At 30.0% G+C, this 18,745-nt stretch overlaps 1 protein-coding gene across 8 annotated transcripts in view; it reads left to right on the top strand.

Moving 5' to 3' along the window:
- The window catches only part of beta-Spec (spectrin beta chain), a 128,483-nt gene that overhangs the window by 53,978 nt on the left and 55,760 nt on the right, over window positions 1–18,745 (top strand). For all 8 annotated transcript variants that reach the window (XM_035354243.2, XM_035354239.2, XM_035354241.2 and 5 more), the window contains exons 20-27: window positions 2,602–2,730; window positions 5,766–5,816; window positions 7,681–7,746; window positions 10,630–10,905; window positions 12,595–12,762; window positions 12,910–13,082; window positions 13,253–13,343; window positions 14,991–15,137. In XM_035354243.2, the coding sequence (XP_035210134.1) occupies window positions 2,602–2,730; window positions 5,766–5,816; window positions 7,681–7,746; window positions 10,630–10,905; window positions 12,595–12,762; window positions 12,910–13,082; window positions 13,253–13,343; window positions 14,991–15,137 (1,101 nt within the window). The remainder of the gene's footprint in view (window positions 1–2,601; window positions 2,731–5,765; window positions 5,817–7,680; window positions 7,747–10,629; window positions 10,906–12,594; window positions 12,763–12,909; window positions 13,083–13,252; window positions 13,344–14,990; window positions 15,138–18,745) is intronic.

The raw sequence follows: 18,745 nt of genomic DNA, 5'->3' as shown, positions 1-18,745 counted from the left end.
CATGCAAGTAAATTGAATTAGCTATTTTGAGGGGAAAAACTATAAAAATCCGTGTTTAAATTATTGTAAAATATCAAAGAAGAAACGTTTTGTCAAAGAATATTTCTTCTTAACACGTGTTCCTCAATTTCCTGTACTCGTCGTTAAGAGGTAAATTCTGGCCGCCAGGTTCCGTCACCAAATTCCTTAATGAATTTTTCCTCCGCTTTCTAGCGGCATAATAGCATTACGTCTATGGAACCTTTCCTTCTTTACGCTCTTTGGTTAGAATAACCTCCATGTACGATACACACGGGATTTGGTGACGGACCTTAGCATATACTAGGATTTTATCGCAAAATCTTTTAAACCTTTTTTTTTTTTTTTTTTAATGTATGGTACACATGGGATTTGACGACGTTATGATTAGCAGTAAACGGGTCATTTTGGTGTTGGCGACAATTTTCAAAATCGTGCCAAGGCCTTAACCGTATACTAAGATTTTACCACAAAATCTCTTAAACCTCTTTTTTTTTTTTTTTTTTTTTTTTTTTTTCTTTTTACTAAATGCTTTATTTGTCATTTTGCAATAAAATGAATATAGTATTCAGTCATCTGGGCTAACCATTAAATATAACTATAATTGCTAAAATATCGTTGATTATTCTAATTCAATCTTTAAGTAATTATTTTTATGTTATTCATATCATTTAATGTTGCTTCTTCCCTCTAAATTTGTTTATTACTAATAAATAATACTTTCAAATTTTAGGAAATTTTCTCTGGCATAATCCTGAAATTAATTCTAGCAGTATGATGACATCACGAAATTTAATGTACATATTTTTTGCTTATGTATGCTGCTGATGAATTTATTTAAAAATGTCATTAAATATATTTCTTTCTTTAGTTTCGCTGCAAAATATCTGAAAAAAAAAAGGAAATTTTTTCATCCAGATTGGGCAGCTTCTAATCCCAATCTTCAGTGGCGAAAACAATTCCTATTATAGTTAAAATAGTAATGCTTTGGGAATTATATATATATATATAAGTCATATGTAATTGACAAATTTTTGTGTTTTCAAGTAATATCATAATTAATTTACCTCTGAGCACAGCCAACATGCATTACGCGGATAGACTGGAATTTTCTTAAAATACACTTGGAAAAGTTCATTCTTCTGTTTGAGTAGAAACCTAATTTTTTATAGTGATGGAAGTTGGCTTAAGTAAATCTTATTTGATAGTCTTGTACTAGATATACTTCCAGTGAATACATTAACTTGTGGAAAATCTCTTATCATCCCTTTAGTTCGAGAAAGTAAACTGTAACACAATTCACCGTTTTTATACTTGGCTACAAACCCTTATACTTGTGGCTCAGTTTCCCTCCTACTTGGCTACAAAATTACAAAAGAAAAATTATTTTTGTGCATATTATATTCTGTAAATGCAGGTTAAATATTGTTTTTATTTCAAAAGTTAGATTTTTTTTTTTTTTTTTAAATATTCTAAATGTACTCATGATAAAATTTTCACTGGAAATTGTGAGTTCAAATGTGTTATTTATATGTCTGCTGTTACGGAATAAGTCATTGAACATTTCTCTAGAAATCTAAAAAAATATCTAAAATCCAATGTGTCCAATAATTTTTGGCTATATTATATAGCTTACTATTGTAAATTTATTCTGTATTTTTTATTCAAAATTATTTTACTAAGTGCTTTACAGAACTGCCAGTCCTCTATAAAAACCATGAGATTTCTAAATTTCAGCACATCTTCTGGTCTCTTAGTAAATATGTGGTTTTTAATTTATCTGACATTAGATCATCTCTTTCAAATTCAGTTCTTGTAGAACTTTTGTTCATTAACTTTTGAAAGAAACGGGGGAAAAAAAAGGTCTGCGAAAAGAATTTTAATAAATTCTTAAAACAAGGTATTATATACAGTAACATTGATATCCATAAATGACTCAAATTCATTTTTCCCCCAAGTTAATTTTTAGCGTAATTTTCAGATTGATTTTCATTCAATCTAAAATATTTTAATCCATTATAGATATACATTTTTAGAGCATTTTTTGAAGACACCTAATGTTTAACATGTAGATATTTGAGTTTGAATCTGCTTTACATTTATAAATGGTACATTATTAAGTTTATCTTTGTCATTTTGAATTTATTATTAATTTTATTTTCATTGCATTAAGTGTTTTGTAATTAAAAGCTTTTTTTGCTATTGAATTTATCATCAATATAAAACCAGATTCAATGGGGGGGGAGTAATTAATCTAAATTTATAATAAATTAATATATTTTATTATAAAATCATGTAATTAGTTTAATGACCTAAATTATGCTATATAAATTGACTAAATCATCAAAATAGTCGTAATGGAGTTTTTTTGAAATAACACTGCTGCGTAGAGCAAAAATCACCTAATTTTTCATGTTTTAAGTTATGGCGGGCTATGGCTTCATAATTTTTGAGATCGTGTTTTATTTTTTTTATCCAAATGTAAATTCAGATTTCAGTAAATTTTTAATGCAGTGATTTATGAAAATATACCTTACTAAGTTCAATTCAGAGAACTTATTTTATATATTTTATTTAAAATAGACATGGATTGAAGAAAAGACTAGGCTTCTGCAAGCTACTGAAGAACTTGGCAATGATTTGACTGGCATCATGACACTACAGAGACGTTTAAGTGGTATGGAGCGAGATTTGGCAGCTATTCAAGCTAAGGTAAAATTGAGCCAATACAAATTCTATATGTTTAAATGAGGAACATAATTATTTTTGTAATATAATTAATATTATCCATTTCTGAAATTACTGATGGCTTCATGATGGAAAAATGCTGAATACCGATAAATTTATGCTCGGTTCTATATCTAGAAGAATAAGGTTCTGTATGCTGATATAAGTTTCTTTGTGTGCATTATAATTTTGAGTCGGTATCTGTTAATCTTTCTCAGAAAGTGCCCAAAGCAAACTGCTTTTATATGTCTTTCCTTAAACAATTTATCTAGAATGGCATGTCAGTTCTTTCTCATAAAGTAGAAAAGTAGATAATAGTCATAAAGTAGATTTTCACTGCCATATCAAATGGCTTGAGTTGTTTAGCAACAAATTGGTCAACAATTGTGTTATGTGAGTGTTTTTGTACTTGCATTTATTATAAAATGGTATCAGATTCAGATGCATGTAACTGGGACTAAATCTTTTAAATCTTATTATATTAATCTTATATCTTAATTATTAATACTATTTGCAGTGTAAATTTTAATCTTTTGCATGTGTGCATTTAAGCACTGAAGAACATGCTGTCGTTTTTAGCATTTTTTCGACTTTATGTAAAATGACATTGTGTTGCAACAATAGTTTACTATTTTATAAGAATTAGAAATATAAATTTTGAAAGATGGTGCAGAGGTAGCAGATACATACAGGAAAGTAAAACATTTTTTAGGCATAATGTACATGAATACTTTTGACACTATTGGCCTTTGAGCATTGGTTTTGGGAAGATGGCCATTAATGATTGCAATACAGTATAATTTATATTTCACAAGATATTAAGGCAGAACACCAAGCCAAGAAAGATGTATGGGAAGTTGTGTAACTGTTGAACTGCAATGTTATGCAAAACCGGAACATGCTTAACCCTTTGCACTCAAGCAGTGTCGCTACCGCACCTAGGAGGTTTGATACATCCACTTGATGTGCAATGTACTGGTGCTGAGGCATTTCCTGTTTATTTATGATGTTCAGTTAGTCTCACCACAGCATTCGTTTGAAATAGTCTTGGCAGTGAGTCTACCAGTTGAAGACTTTTCAAGCCCTAAAAATATAGATCAAGATCAGATCAACTCAAGTGGTAAAATTTTATTATTTGAATACGTTTGTTTGAGTATAAAATTGTCTTAAGTACCTGTAAAATACTTCCTTAATATGGCCAAAATCGTTTCGAGTTGCTGGTTCAGCCCGACCAGAAAAGGCCTCTTGTGCAAAGAGTTAATAAAAATAGAGTCTGAAATAAAATAAATGGATGAATAAATAAAAAAGTAGATATCAGCACAAATAAAACTGAAACTTCTCTGCTTTAGGTGATAGAAGCAAGTAAATATCAGATGTCAATTGAAATAATCTATTAACAGTAAGAAAGAAGTTGAGGGATATGGAAGTGAAGACTTGGAGAACAGGCTTCCAAATAATAATTTTTTTAAAATATTGTCCTCCCCCCAAAAAATATGAAATGAAGTAAAAATCTTTTATATTTTAGTCATAATAAATATTTCTGATGTATGTTTCGTTTGTTATTATACATGCCCAAATGGTATTCCATTTCTGCCCATACATGCTTTAAAATTTCATTACTGATGGTCTCAGAGCTGTCACAATGCAATCCCAGAACTTCTCATATGTTGCTGGCAGTGAAGACACACAAAAATTGTCTTTAGCTTATTGTAAAATAATAATAATAATAATAATAATAATAAATCACTGGGTATAAGGTTAAGAGATACTGATGACTGACTGAACAATGCTAATCTTTTTACCGTATCATTTCATGTAGGTAGCAATCTTGCAACATCAAGGTACAATGTGTCTGTCACAGTGTTCTCAATGATTGAGAAAAAACCCACTTGCTTTACAGCAAAATGGCACAAAGTATATTTGATTTTAGGGAAATCACTTTGTATTCAATGACATCATTAAGTTCCATGCTTTTCGTATTTGGGCATTGTGACGGTATACCATTTTGCACAACTTAAACATTTCATGACTCAGGCATCAGACTTCATCATCATGCAGTACTTTTTTTTAGCATGCAGTTATAAAATTCATATCATTTAATATCATCTGGCTGTTAATGTTGCAGCATTTGCAAGTGGTACAGTTTCATTTGTAAGCACCATTGCAGAATCTTCCAAATGGTTAGCTGTGAAATACCAAATTTGTTGTTAATGGCTATTTATTGATTTTTGTGAGCTACAATAGCTTGATGGATCTGTATCCTGATGCCTTTGAAAAGGACATTGCATGTTAGCAGTGGATAGACATAAAATGCTTTCTTCTGTAAACTAGACATTTTGAGAATGCAACTCAGTATGTCAAGAAAATTTGTATGCATGGAATTTTAGATATTTTTTCCCCTTTATGTTACAATCAAGAACATGTGCAAGCCATTACTTGGAAATTGTATTTTTTCGAAACCTGAGGAATCAATCATTCGTAATAGTGCATAAATTTCTCCGATATGTGAACTTGGTAATGATCTCTTTGCATGAACTGATAATATACTGGGCCAATAGTTTATCCAACTAACATAACTTATCTGAAATAATTAGAGCTATTTATTTTCTATTTAAAATTAGTAGTATGAATACAATTTTCAGTATAATATATACTATCCATAAGTTTGGAACTGAAGTTCTAAAATTCAGAGGTAAATAAATATTTTTGTTAACAATGGAATTCATATGGTTAAAGTGAACTGTTTTCACTATCAACTTAAACATATTTTGTTTAAATGATAAAAAAATAATTATTCCTGAAGATTTTATACATAAGATTAGTAAGCTACTTCTTATCAATAAAATTTATCATAACAGTAGCTATTTTTTCCATTAGCAAAGCGTTATAATTGGTTAATCATCAATTTATATTTTTTTTTAAATTACTTTATTTTTTTATATTCTCTGCATTTATTTGTAAGCAAGTTAAAATATATATAAGACTATGTGACTTCTAATTTTCTTCTTTTTTTATTATAGCTCGATTCTCTAGAAAAAGAAGCAGATAAGATACAAAATGAACATCCTGGGGTACTTTCCTTTAATATTTATAACTTATGGTTATCTTAAACTTGTAGTAATGTAAAATTAGGAAGAGGGGCAATTTCTTTGCTGGTATAAACCTGATGTACCAGTTTTTTATAATTAATTTTTAGAAGCATAGTATTGTTATAGATAAAGCATTTCTGATATTGAAGAATAGTATTCCTGACTTTGAAAAGTTTTAAAATTATAGAATAGCTTTATATTCAGTTTCATGTGGCCAGATATATTAACATAATATCTGCCACATTTTAACTTTTCTTGTATCATATCTTACTTGTTTACCATAAAATAGAAAAAAATTCTGGTTCTAAAAATGGAACAAATCAAATTTATTTTCATGATCTTACTTAGGAGAGGGTTTAAAATATATATTTGAAGTATTTTATGAGGTTTAGTTTAGAAGTATAGGTGTCCACTGTTTTACAAAAAACTTAAATCAATGCTTAAGGAAATTGGAAAGCGATAAAAAAACTATTATATAGAATTCTCGCTTCACCAACAAATCAAATGAGGAAACGCATAAAACTCCAAAAATGCTGCTGTCACTGCTAAATAAAATATCTGCCACTTTTTAACGTTTCTTGTGTCATAATGTTATTTGTTTCAGATATTTTTATTGTGATGTTTAAAGAATGGCAGCATTTTTATAAAAAAAATGCATTGTATTTTAATTAAATAGCAGTTCATAAAGAATTTTTTTTTCTCTCACAAAGACTAGTATAGAATTCCCGAAAGATTAGTATAGAATTTCCGATTCATTAACGAGTCAAATAAGCAAACACATAAAACTCTGAAAATTCTGCTGTCAATGCTAATGCTGCAAATAATAATAACTAAAGTAGACAACTTATGTCTCATATAAGTTTATTCATTTTATAATATTTTAAAACTAACATTAAAATATTTTGCAAAATGCAGATCATAAAATTATGTCAATAATAAGACTTAAAACATCCTTTGATTGCATAGTTAGAAAACTCGCAATTTTAAATATGTAAGAATAATATTTTACCTGTTTCCCAAAATAAGACTCTCAAGGTTTCCATTTTAAATTGCTTTACAAATCATTGCCATTCTCAGCTTTAAAACAAAGAATAATTAAACATTTTAATGTATTGTTGCATTTTCAAATACTGAGTGAGTGTTTTTGTGTATTAACAGTTCATATAAACTCTGTGAATAAACATGTCAGGAAAGCAAAAAAATAAATTAAATAAATTGAGGTTTTTTTTTTTTTTTTTTTACAACTACAAGCAGTGACAGTTTTTACAGGTGAAGATATCTGAAGTAAATTTAAATATCTTTTCAGTTGGCATCCCAAAGATAAATAGCATAACAAATATTAAAGAGTATGGCAGTACTTAACACTCTATAAACATAAACATCAGCTGAGTTAATCCACTGCACACCTCTTTGTCTTTTCTGATATAAGATGCATAACTTAATGTTCTTTCATATAATTACTAATTTTTTAATCTGCAATCTTTATTCAACTTGCTATCCCCATTTAAGAACATATATATAACTCCTTAACATATATAATAAATATTATATATAACTCCTTATTGTAATTTTTGTCACATGTTTAAAATTTTCCATATTGTTTTGAAGACTAGTATTCTTATATTTTCCTCCATCAATTTTTGAATGTGATTTTTCATTTGGAATATAAAATGAAAAGCATTATGTTAAATTTATCTTTTCCCTGTTTCCCCATTTTGTTTAATCATTATTGTTTCTGAGTGTGTGTGTATTCACATTTCCTGATAGTTAGGAAGCAGATTTTAATTTAAATATTTTCATCTTTTGCCCCCTCTCTTTAAAAACTGACATTTTCTTTTTTTTCCAGGAAGCTGAAGCTATACGTGAAAGAATAACTCAGATCAAGGCTGTATGGGAACAACTAACCCAGCTAGTGAGTGATAATTTTTCGTTTTTAATTATTATATGATTGAGTAAATTTCAGTTTATGGAGATAATCAAATTTGTTTTATGATCTCTTTATGAAGCTGTATTAGTTGAAAATTTCAGGACATTAATATTTGATGTATTTTAAGTCAATAAATTTAATTTGAAATTCATATGAATGATGTGGTAGATATAGTATCATATTAGTTTTTAAACAGAGATATTAGATTTAAATTTTAGGAAATTGTTATTTTACTATTTAATTCTGATTTTTAAAATTTATTTATTTATTTTTAAAAAATTTTATATGTTAACATTTTTAGTATCGAAAACTAAACCTTTCAATGCTTACTCTTTTACAAGATTTGTATAATTTAATCAGCTAAGTATGTGCATCTAGGAGTTGTACTTCCAATAATCTCAAAGATTTTTGAAGCTGTTAACTAATAAATTATAATTTTTATCATATTTCCCTATCAGCTGTGAAAATTGGTAGAAATATAAAACTTGCTTCAAACAGTCTGATGGAAGTTTGAAGGAGCAGATCATCTTTTAGTCAGTTAGTTACTCAGTGGATGTAATTTTTGTGCATAGTGTATAAAAAATTAAGTGAATTGAGTCTTATTCATTCTGATGGGAGTATGGAAGGAGTAGATCATTCTTTATTTACCGTAATTTCCGGAAGAAACGCCGCGGCGTTTACGTGTTTAAAATTTAATTTTCAGCGGGTGCGGCGTTTAGGTGCACTAAAAATAAAATATTTCCTATGATGGTCATTGTACATTGTTTGGAGGCCTTGTCATTGTGCATAGACCGGTGCTGTTCCCACACAAAAGACCACTCAGTTGCTTTTTGCGAACGTAATTTTGTTTACATTCTTTCCCTTGAACAGACCTACATGCCTTATTCACCCTAAAGGAGATCTCAGAACAATAACATCCTTCCCCCTTTCAAATCAACATTCTCATCAGTTTGAATAGTTTCTCTCCTCTGCCATTCGATGAATCTTCCAGGACCCATCCTCTCCCCACCCTTGCCTTTTCTGCAATTTTTTTCAAAGGCGGACACGACTCCACCTGCCTCGAAATAACGAACTCTGACGTATTTCCCCTTCAGCATGAATGGATTTTTCTTGGCATTCTGCCAAATAAAGATCCCATCAATTTGGGTACAAGTACTTGTTGGATAGTTTTTAATTAGGGAGCGGAAAATTTTTGAAAATGTCTCTAAACGGCACAGAAGCTATACATTTCTTACTTTTAATTTATTTTTGAGTTATGGCTTCATTTCATGCATTTTTCTTAACTGGTATGTCATATATCAGGACTTATGTTGAGTTTTTGCATCTATACGGCCCACGACGATGTCACGCACAATTTAATCTATTGCGACGTTTCTGTGTAATTTTAATTTTTTTCCCGCCATTTTTCTCGAGTGCGGCGTTTACGCTGATGCGGCCTTTCTTCCGGAAATTACGGTAGTTTGATAAGCAACAGATAAGCCGGCTTATCCAGGCTATGTAAAACCAAGGCAAAAGGGTTATGAATGTATTATGAAGTCATGCCTAACTATAATAGTACTAAATCACATTGTTTATTGACAGTTTTTGTATGTTGAAATAAGCTGACAGGAAGATTTGCCTAAATGTTGTAATTTTATCAACAACACTGAATGTAGGCTTTGCACTCAGCTAAAACTGCAGGAAAATTGTGACTTCAAAGTAACTATTCCAATATGCAAAAAGAGCAAAAGTTCAACTCTTATCTAAATGAATGATTTCCCTTAAAAACTCGCCATTCAAAGCTTTTCTGTAAAATCACTTTTTCGTGAGCATCAATTCTGGTAACATATTATTATTATTCGTAATACTTACAAAAAAATTGTCCTTCCTTAATGGTCTAGATGATTTTAGTTTCTGCCAAACTGGCTGTCTGTCAAAAGTGTTTGTGATCTATGTTGAACACTAATGTCAGTCAGTTAGAAGGCATCCTTGCTAAGGCAGATAATCTCTTTGTGTAAACCAATGATTCTCAGCCGGTGGTACGCAAGAGAAAAGTAGGTGGTACATAAAGAAACAAAGTATTTTAAACTATTAAATCTAAAAATCTTGTGAAGAAAAAGAACAATTGATAGAAATTTCCTGTGATCGATCTCTAAGGGAAGATTTAAAAAAATAACATACCTGTTAACTCTTGGTCGAACCAAAAAAGATAATTTAAAGGCACTTCAAATAAAGCTATTAAATTTGTATTGCCTTTTCGCTCAACCTATTTGTGTGAATAAGGATTTTCTTCCATGTTATATTTGAAAAATACAGAACAAAATAAAAAGTGGAGCTTAATTTACGGTTAAAGCTAAGTAAAATAAGACCAGACATAAAGAAATGTATCTTTTATAACAGGCCCTTATTTCATTAATAAATTTTAGAATCAACGTACTGTAACTTTAATTTTCATAACCAAAATGGTAACCAATTTTTAATCTAATATTTTTTTATGTGTGCATATTTTAATACAAATAGCTATTAGGTTGTGCAAATGACAATATATATATTTTTATATTTCCCGTGAGAAATTGAAAAATAATCATTGTAAATTGTAGTGGTGGTACTAAAGCTTTTCAATTTTTGTTTGGTTGGTACACATTAGTTAAAAGGTTGAGAACCGCTGGTTTAAACCATTTGACCAAATATGTCTGAATTATGCTGATGTCATGTTTAAGTTGAATTAAATATAGATTTTGTGATTATGATTTTGTATAATTATTATAATTTATCTTCATTATTTAAATGTGCATATGATAGGAAACAGAATTTAATATGTTTATATTAAGATTTGGCATATTCCTTATATGTGGATTGAAATTAATTAATTACATTTATCATTTCTAGCTTAAAGACAGAGATGCCAAACTTGAAGAAGCAGGCGATCTCCATCGTTTCTTGCGAGATTTGGATCACTTTCAAGCTTGGCTCACAAAAACACAGACTGATGTGGCCTCTGAAGATATACCATCTAGTTTGTCTGAGGCTGAAAAATTACTCAGTCAACATCAACAGATTAGAGATGAAATTGATAATTATACTGAAGATTACAACAGCATGATGGAATATGGTGAAAAGGTTACCCAGGATCAGACTGATGCCCAGTATATGTTCTTGAGAGAAGTAAGTTATTCTGCTATATGGTTTTCAAGTAATTCTGAAGCTTTTGCATTATTTATAGTTACTGTTGTATTTTAAATTTTGTGCAGTATTTTTCATTAACAGTAATGTCTGGCTTAATGCCCATGATTCATTCCCCCTTCCCCCCCCCCAAAAAAAACATGCCAAACAAAACAGTATTAAAGTGGTTTGTTTAACGCGTAGTAAATAAGGAGTCAGAAATGCATGTATAGGAAACTTAAGGTTTATCTAATTATATACATCTTATACTAAATTAGCTGCTGATGTATGTAATAAGAATTTTTGTGTGGGGGGGGGGTTAATGGAAATTTGTGGTTCTTTTGAAATCATGGATTTGGTAATGACTTTAGTGCAGAGGTCCTCAAGCAGGGAAATATTTTACAGATTCAAGGTGAAGAAGCAGTTAACATAACATCTTATTTATTTAATGATAGTTTATGAACATGAAATACAGCTTTTGTTCAAGTTTTGAATATATCAATATTTTCTATGATTTTTGCCTGATTTATAAAACAAATTTTAAAGTAATCTAAATTTAAATAAATTTATATATGTATCCTTCAAGTTTTGGAAAGGAGAAGTTATCTTTTAGCAATAAAGGGTTCACGAGGCTTAGTGAAATGTATGACAAATACGCTCACCTTTTGCTTTTTTCTCTGAATTCATGTTAATTGGAAATACAGTAGTGATGACTATTCAAACATTAGTCCTGTTTCATAGATGTAAAATATTCTGTTCTTTAAAAGAAAATCATTTAATGTTTCAAACCATTTAGTTCTTTTTAATAACCAAAGTATTGGATAACAGATAATAATACTGACAGCAGTGAGTTATTATAAATTGAGTTCCTCTTTTTATTTGATTATAATGATATCATAAAGAATCATTGTAAATTTAACAATTTGTTTTAAGGTTTGGAAGAAAAAATGTATACATTCAAATCAGTGTTAATCAGAATAGCAATTAACAAAATTTTGCGGTATTTATTTTTTAAGTATGTATTACCGGCTCTATATGAAAGCCAGTATTCTGTGGAATACATATGCATTTTATAGAATACAAAAAACTGACCATCAGTGTATGAAACGATTAGCATTTCATACATTTCCTAGACTTTCTATAGAATGCCAAATGACAAACCAGCAAATATGTAATACATCTCCGATTCGTTTAGATTCATATCATGCATTTGTATATAATCCATACATTGACACAATTAGCTGATTACTTACATTTCATACATTTTCTATAATAAGAAAGGCATAAATTTGATTTTATACAGATTTAATTTCTTTTATATATTTTGAATATTTTTTTTTTAATACCAACCTTTCATTGTTTTCCCCAAAACAACATTTTTATTTTTGAAGAATGCATGGGGTTTAAATAATAGCTTCATAATTACCTTTTTTCATGCTTTGCAGAAATAACATTTGCCATTCTATAGAATACCTAGATGTATTCTATAGACTTTGCCTAAATTAGCAGGCATTTTATATAATGCCTTGGTATTCTAAAGAGGTCCAGCATTTCATACATTTTTAGTAACGTATGTAATCACTCAAAGCTTCCATATGAAAGCTTGCTTTCAGCTTCTTAAATTTAAATGTCATGATTGTTTATTTATTTATTTATTTATTTATTTATTTATTTTTTTTATTATTATTTCAGAGACTGAAATCTTTACAAGACGGTTGGACTGAGCTTCATCAAATGTGGGAAAACAGACAGCAGTTACTCTCTCAAAGTCTGAACTTGCAGATGTTCATGCGAGATGCTAAGCAAGCTGAAGTGATTCTTAATCAACAAGAACACTACTTGTCCAAAGATGAAACTCCAGTTAGTATAAAGTTTTTGACATAATTGTTGCTATCATATTCAACTATAAAATGTCATTTTAAATTCAGTGTATGATAATATTATTAGAGGTACATTTCCTTTTTTGTTTTCAGGAAATTAAAATTTAAAACTAATTTAATTTTTCAGACTAATCTAGAACAAGCTGAGGATTTAATCAAGAGAACTGAAACTTATTTGGCAACAATGGAAGCTAACGATGAAAAAATCAATGCTGTTGTTTTATTTGCTCAACGATTATGTGATGAAGGTAACTTTGAAGCAGATAAAGTACACAAGAAGGCTGAAAACATTACAGAAAGGTATATTTTGAAATTTTATTATAGATATTTTTAAATGGTTGAAATTTTCTGTATTATTGCTATTTTTTTAAATATGAAGTAATATTGGCGTCAGTGTATTTTAGTAAAAGGAAATGTTTAATTGAAACTTTCTGATGCATTTCTGTAATCAACTGTTCATTTTCTTTTAGACGTAATGCTAATCATGCTCGGGCAGCTGAATTAATGGAAAAACTGAAAGATCAACTAATGCTTCATCATTTCCTTCAAGACTGTGAAGAGGTATTTTATGTGTTTATACTTAAAAATCATTAAACACTAAAAATTCATTAGTAACAGTGTTACTTGGAGATCATTGAATGTTAGTTCATCCCCCCCATTGGGATTTGTAAATGAATTTTCAATTTTTACCTTCCTTCAGACATATTAGCTCCTTTTTGTGCAAATTTTTCATGTTTCGTTCATAAAAATTGATTTTTAATGTTACCTTAACTATGAATATTAAGTTGCCACATTGATTGTATTCTAGTCGTGATGCAATTGATGTATGCCCTTAAAGAGGTTTGTCAGCCACATTATGTAAATTCACTGACTAGTTTAAAGTAAGGTAGATATGATTTCTCTAAATGTACTCCTGTAACAAGATTTTCTTGCAACAGATTAAAGCTTTTACGAAAGGAATTATTTAAATGGAGATATCTGGCTAAAATAAAAGACCATCAGAATTCAAAATTAGGATGGAATTTAAATTTTAAGTCTGGTATTGTTTCATTGTTATTAAATTCATGCTGTACCAAGATTTGTAGTCTCCCTTATTTTTTCTTGTGTTAGGTGAAATAATTCATTGCTGAAAGTAATTGGGCATTAATTAGTTAAGGCATAAATTGTAGAAGTGTTATTTGGTATGGCAATGCAAAATGTGTAATGGGCTAGTGGTATATTAATACAAGGGTGTATTCAAAAAAGAAAAAAAAAAGGTTAATAGACAGAAAAAGGAATTAAGAGGTATACTTGCCTATCATTTTTCTACATAATCACCAAATCTGTTCATATCACTGTCTAAAGAGAACCTCATTCCAGATAAATGTTCCTTCGATATTGGAAAAGATTATGCTAAAGCTGGGCTATATGAGAGTGACTCTAGACATCATACTTAAACGTTAGCAGCAATTCTTGAGTTTGGTGAGCAGTAAGGGACCAGGCATTGTCATGTAGAAGGATGGCACTATCGCTCAACATGCTAGGGTGCTTGCATCTGATGGCTCGTTACCTTGTCAGTGTGGCACAATATTGATCAGCAGTAATGTTGACCATGCGGCAGATACTCAATTAGGATAACGAATCACGGCTCACACCTCCAAGCGAGACCACTTTTCTAAACATCGTCATTTCAATAGCTCTGACGCATTTGTGAACTTTCGCTACCTACCTGCACAACAACCTGCTAGGCAATTAATGCCATCTGTGTACACTGTAGGGAAAACGTATTCCTTCCATAATAAATTATTTATCAAATTCTGATGCTTGCAATGAGTTTTCGTTTACTATTAATTTGATTGGGCAAGAGGTATCTGCATTAAAATGTTACGTAAGATAGAAAAATCTGGAACCTGTGAGAAGAGATGAATTTAGGGGCAGACCACCAAAATTAGAATGTTAATTTTGAGGTTGCCAATTATTTTTTTTGAAACTGCTATCATATTTTGTTATATCTTATATATATCATAAAGAGTTAGTAGAGTAAGTGTTAGTTTTAAAAGATGAAAATATTGATATTTTTTCTTAAAGAATTTGAAACAAATTTTCAAATGTTCTAATGCAGAATTTTCTAGAAGGTACAGCATCATTTCTTCAAAATTTAAGATATTGACATGTAGTTTAACTCTCACCATAGTTAAATATTTGATTCCCCCCCTTTTGTTTTCCTAGTTGAATGAATGGATTCAAGAAAAATCTATAATTGCACAAGATGAGACTTACCGTAGTGCAAAAACTATTCATAGCAAATGGATGCGTCATCAAGCCTTTGCTGCCGAAGTAGAATCTAATAAAAACAGGCTTTTCCAAGTGGAACAGGTAATTTTAACAAATTTGGATATTTTATGTTGAAATCTTTTGCTTCACAAAAGTAAATGTTATTAGAAATTCTATTTCAGTTTTGCAAATTTTGAAACTGTAGTTAGTGTAACTTAAAGAAATGTGTTCTCAAAAAGCTTCAACAATGAAAGTTGTCGCTTAAAATTAAATATTTTAAAATTACTCCTTGATTTTGTGTATTTTGTAGAGATTAATTTTACCTGATTGTGTTTTTCATCTGAGGTTTAAATTTTAACATACTTTGTCAAATGTGTAAACAAATGCATTGTATGTGTGTGTATATATATATATATATATATATATATATGTATGTATGTATGTATATGTAGTAGCACAAACTTTTTTGGTGACATAGACTCAGGGCTAAGTGATAAAAAAAAAAAGCTACAAATCAGTAGTACAGTCAAAAGTCTTTAATCCGGACCTCAAAGCTACAACCTTTCTGCGCATGCGTAAACGCATTGCGCATAATACCTTTACGCATGCGCATATGCGTAAACGACATTAAGTGTAAAGGACATTAAACGCGCATGCGTAAACGTTTTATGCATGCTCGTTTAATAAATAATGGAGGGTATAAGCTAAGTTAAAATTAATTATCTATTTCCGTTAATGTTGCAGACTGCATTATTCCTTAATCTTCGAATTGGATCCAGCTTTTTATTTTTTGCAGACTGTTAGAGCAATTTTATAAAAGTAAGCTTGAACTTTCAATTCTGGAGCTGCCAAAGGATCTACAAAGCAAAAGCATGTTTCGATGTACCACTTTCGATAGTGAAGAAAGTGACAGAGAGATTATTGGAAATGAAATAATTTTAATTGACAAATTATTCGGTATTCTCGACACAGCAATTATAGGACTTGAACAGCGGAACTTTGTAACTGAACAAAAGATTATGTCTGTTTATAGAATTAAAGAGAAAGTATTAGCACATAAAACGAAGCAACTTAAACAACTTACATTAAAAGAAATACTTAATAAAATAAACAAATATTAAGCTTCTTTTTTTTTTTTTTTTTTTAATTTGATACCTTTTAGATCATAATTGCTCTTTATTTCATAAATTACGGTTTCATATTTTTAATTTTATAATTTCTGCATGCCATCTTACCAGATTTAAACTGATGCATAGACTCCAACTACTACGGATTCTCCGTAGTTTCTACGGAAATTCATGAAAAACTACGAGCTATGAAAAGTATGGAAAAAACTACGGATTTTACAGAAACAAGAGCAGGAGAACCAGTACGCAAAACGGAACCAACTAATTCATCCGATGATTGGCTGAATACTCGTGTTATCATATATCACGTGTTGAGTGCGTTCCTAGTTTTGAAGAATTAGCCAATCGTAGATCAGTAACTCCAACCGTTAACGACTTATCAATAGTTCCACCCAATTGTCTGTTTCCCAGGTTCCTCGCTGATGCGTGTTTAGGCTGCATTCGGCTGCATTGTGTAGTTTACGGCGAGAGCTTAGCGTGTGTCTTGTGAACTGTGAATCAGGTGAAAGATTTTTAATCATAATGCTGCCTCGAACGAAGAAGCCAAAATTATCAAAGCAGAAGTTTAAAGATTCATATTCTTCAGAATTTCCATGCATTAAAGCGTCCGAAATTTCTGTGAATCACGCACACTGCAGTGTATGCAACAAAGACTTCTCAGTTGCTCATGGCGGAAAAGATGACTGTAAACGGCATGTGTTTTCTCAAAAGCATATAGAACTTGGCACCGTAAAATCTAAAGAAATAACAAATTTCTTAATAAAAGATGATGAAACAGATCCTATAAAAGCCGAATGCTATTTTGTTCGTTTTTTAATTGAACATAATCTACCGCTTTCTGTTTCGGATCATTCCAAAGAGCTTTTCAAAGCAATGTTTCCGGATTCTGCCATAGCAAAAAAATTTAGCTGCGGTCATACCGAAACTGCTGCTATTGTGAAAACGCTTGCAGAAAATACTGTTGCTGATATTATAAAATCAGTGTGCAGTACATCATTTTCTCTAAGTACTGATGGAAGTAATGATAACAATGATAACAAACTGTACCCATTGGTTATAACATACTACAGTAAAGAAAAGGGAGTGATAATTACTTCATTGATTTCTATTTTAGAATGCACGAATAATACAGGAGAAGGTATTTTTAATTGTATAAATGAAAACTTTAAAAACAAAGGTTTAGAATGGAAAAATTGCTTATCATTTTCTTCAGATAATGCTAGTAATATGATTGGAAAGTTTAAAGGTGTAGCATCATTTATCAAAATGCATCAACCAAGTATAATCACCTGAGGTTGTCCGTGCCACCTCTTGCATATAGCTGCAAAAAAAGCTACTGAAAAATTAATTGGCTCAGAAATTGAAATGTTGATAATAGATATATATTTTTACTTGGAGAAAAGTTCGAAACGGAAGCATAGCTTCAAAGTTGCTCAACAAATTTTGGGACAGAATGCAAAATCTCATAAAATTTTGAAATATTGCAGTACGAGATGGTTGTCTCTTTTAGAATCTATAACAAGGATTTTGGAACAGTGGGATGCTGTGATAAATTTTTTTGGAGATAAACCAGATAACAGTGAGAATGAAGGAAAGAGATTGCAAAACATTAAAAAAAATTTACAGTCACCGACCACCAAATTGTACTTGTTATTTTTGAAAAATACTTTGCCTTTGTTTATAACAGTAAATATTAATTTGCAACAACAAGCTCCTTATATGCATAAATTGAGAAGAGAACTTTTTGAACTTTTAATGAATTTATTTGTTAGATTCGTAAAACCATCAGTAATTTCTAAAGAAAATGAAGATGTTACTCTAACGTCTATTCCATTTCAGAAGTATAGTAAACAAAAAGAAAACAAAAATTTAGTGATTGGTGCGGAAACAAGATTATATTTAAAAAATGCCAAATTGAATGAAAGTGAAGTGAAATCATTTTTCAATTCTGTGCGAGCTTTTTTTGTAACTGCATGTTCATATATAATTGATAAATTTCCACTGAGTGATCCATTTCTAAAACATGCTGAAGTTGCTGACATCAACTTGAGAACTGAAGTCTCATTTTCATCTGTTCTTTACTTGATGAATACTTTTCCATCCATTATTGATGAAAAATGTCTTAATCAAGTAGAAATTGAATTTTCCATGTATCAAGTAGATGATTTGAAAGAAATTGTAGATTTGCGTATTGATATAGCATGGGGAGAAATTGCCAAATTAAAAAATATGAATGGGTGTATTAAATACAAAGTATTGCCTTCTGTAATGCTTGCTGTCTTAATAATACCTCATTCAAATGCAGCTTGCGAAAGAATTTTTTCTATTGTTAAAAAAAATCAGACGGAATTTCGACCAAATTTAGGTCTTAAAACTCTTGAAGCAGTTTTGATTGAAAAAATAAATATGCAGGCAAATGAAGAACTGTGTTATAAAAAAACATTCTCAAAATCAGAACTTAAGCTTGCTAAGCATGCTACATATAAATCTTTGCATTCATAAATTATGCGTATTATGTTTAATACTTATATGTATCATTCTTGGTTATTTAAATTTTATTTCCCTGTAGAAATCATATCCAGA

This window comes from Stegodyphus dumicola, chromosome 1, assembly GCF_044657685.1.
Source record: "Stegodyphus dumicola isolate Sdum_Otavi_A_Nest chromosome 1, ASM4465768v1".
Classification (NCBI taxonomy): domain Eukaryota; kingdom Metazoa; phylum Arthropoda; class Arachnida; order Araneae; family Eresidae; genus Stegodyphus; species Stegodyphus dumicola.
This window is presented reverse-complemented; position numbering and strand designations above follow the sequence as displayed.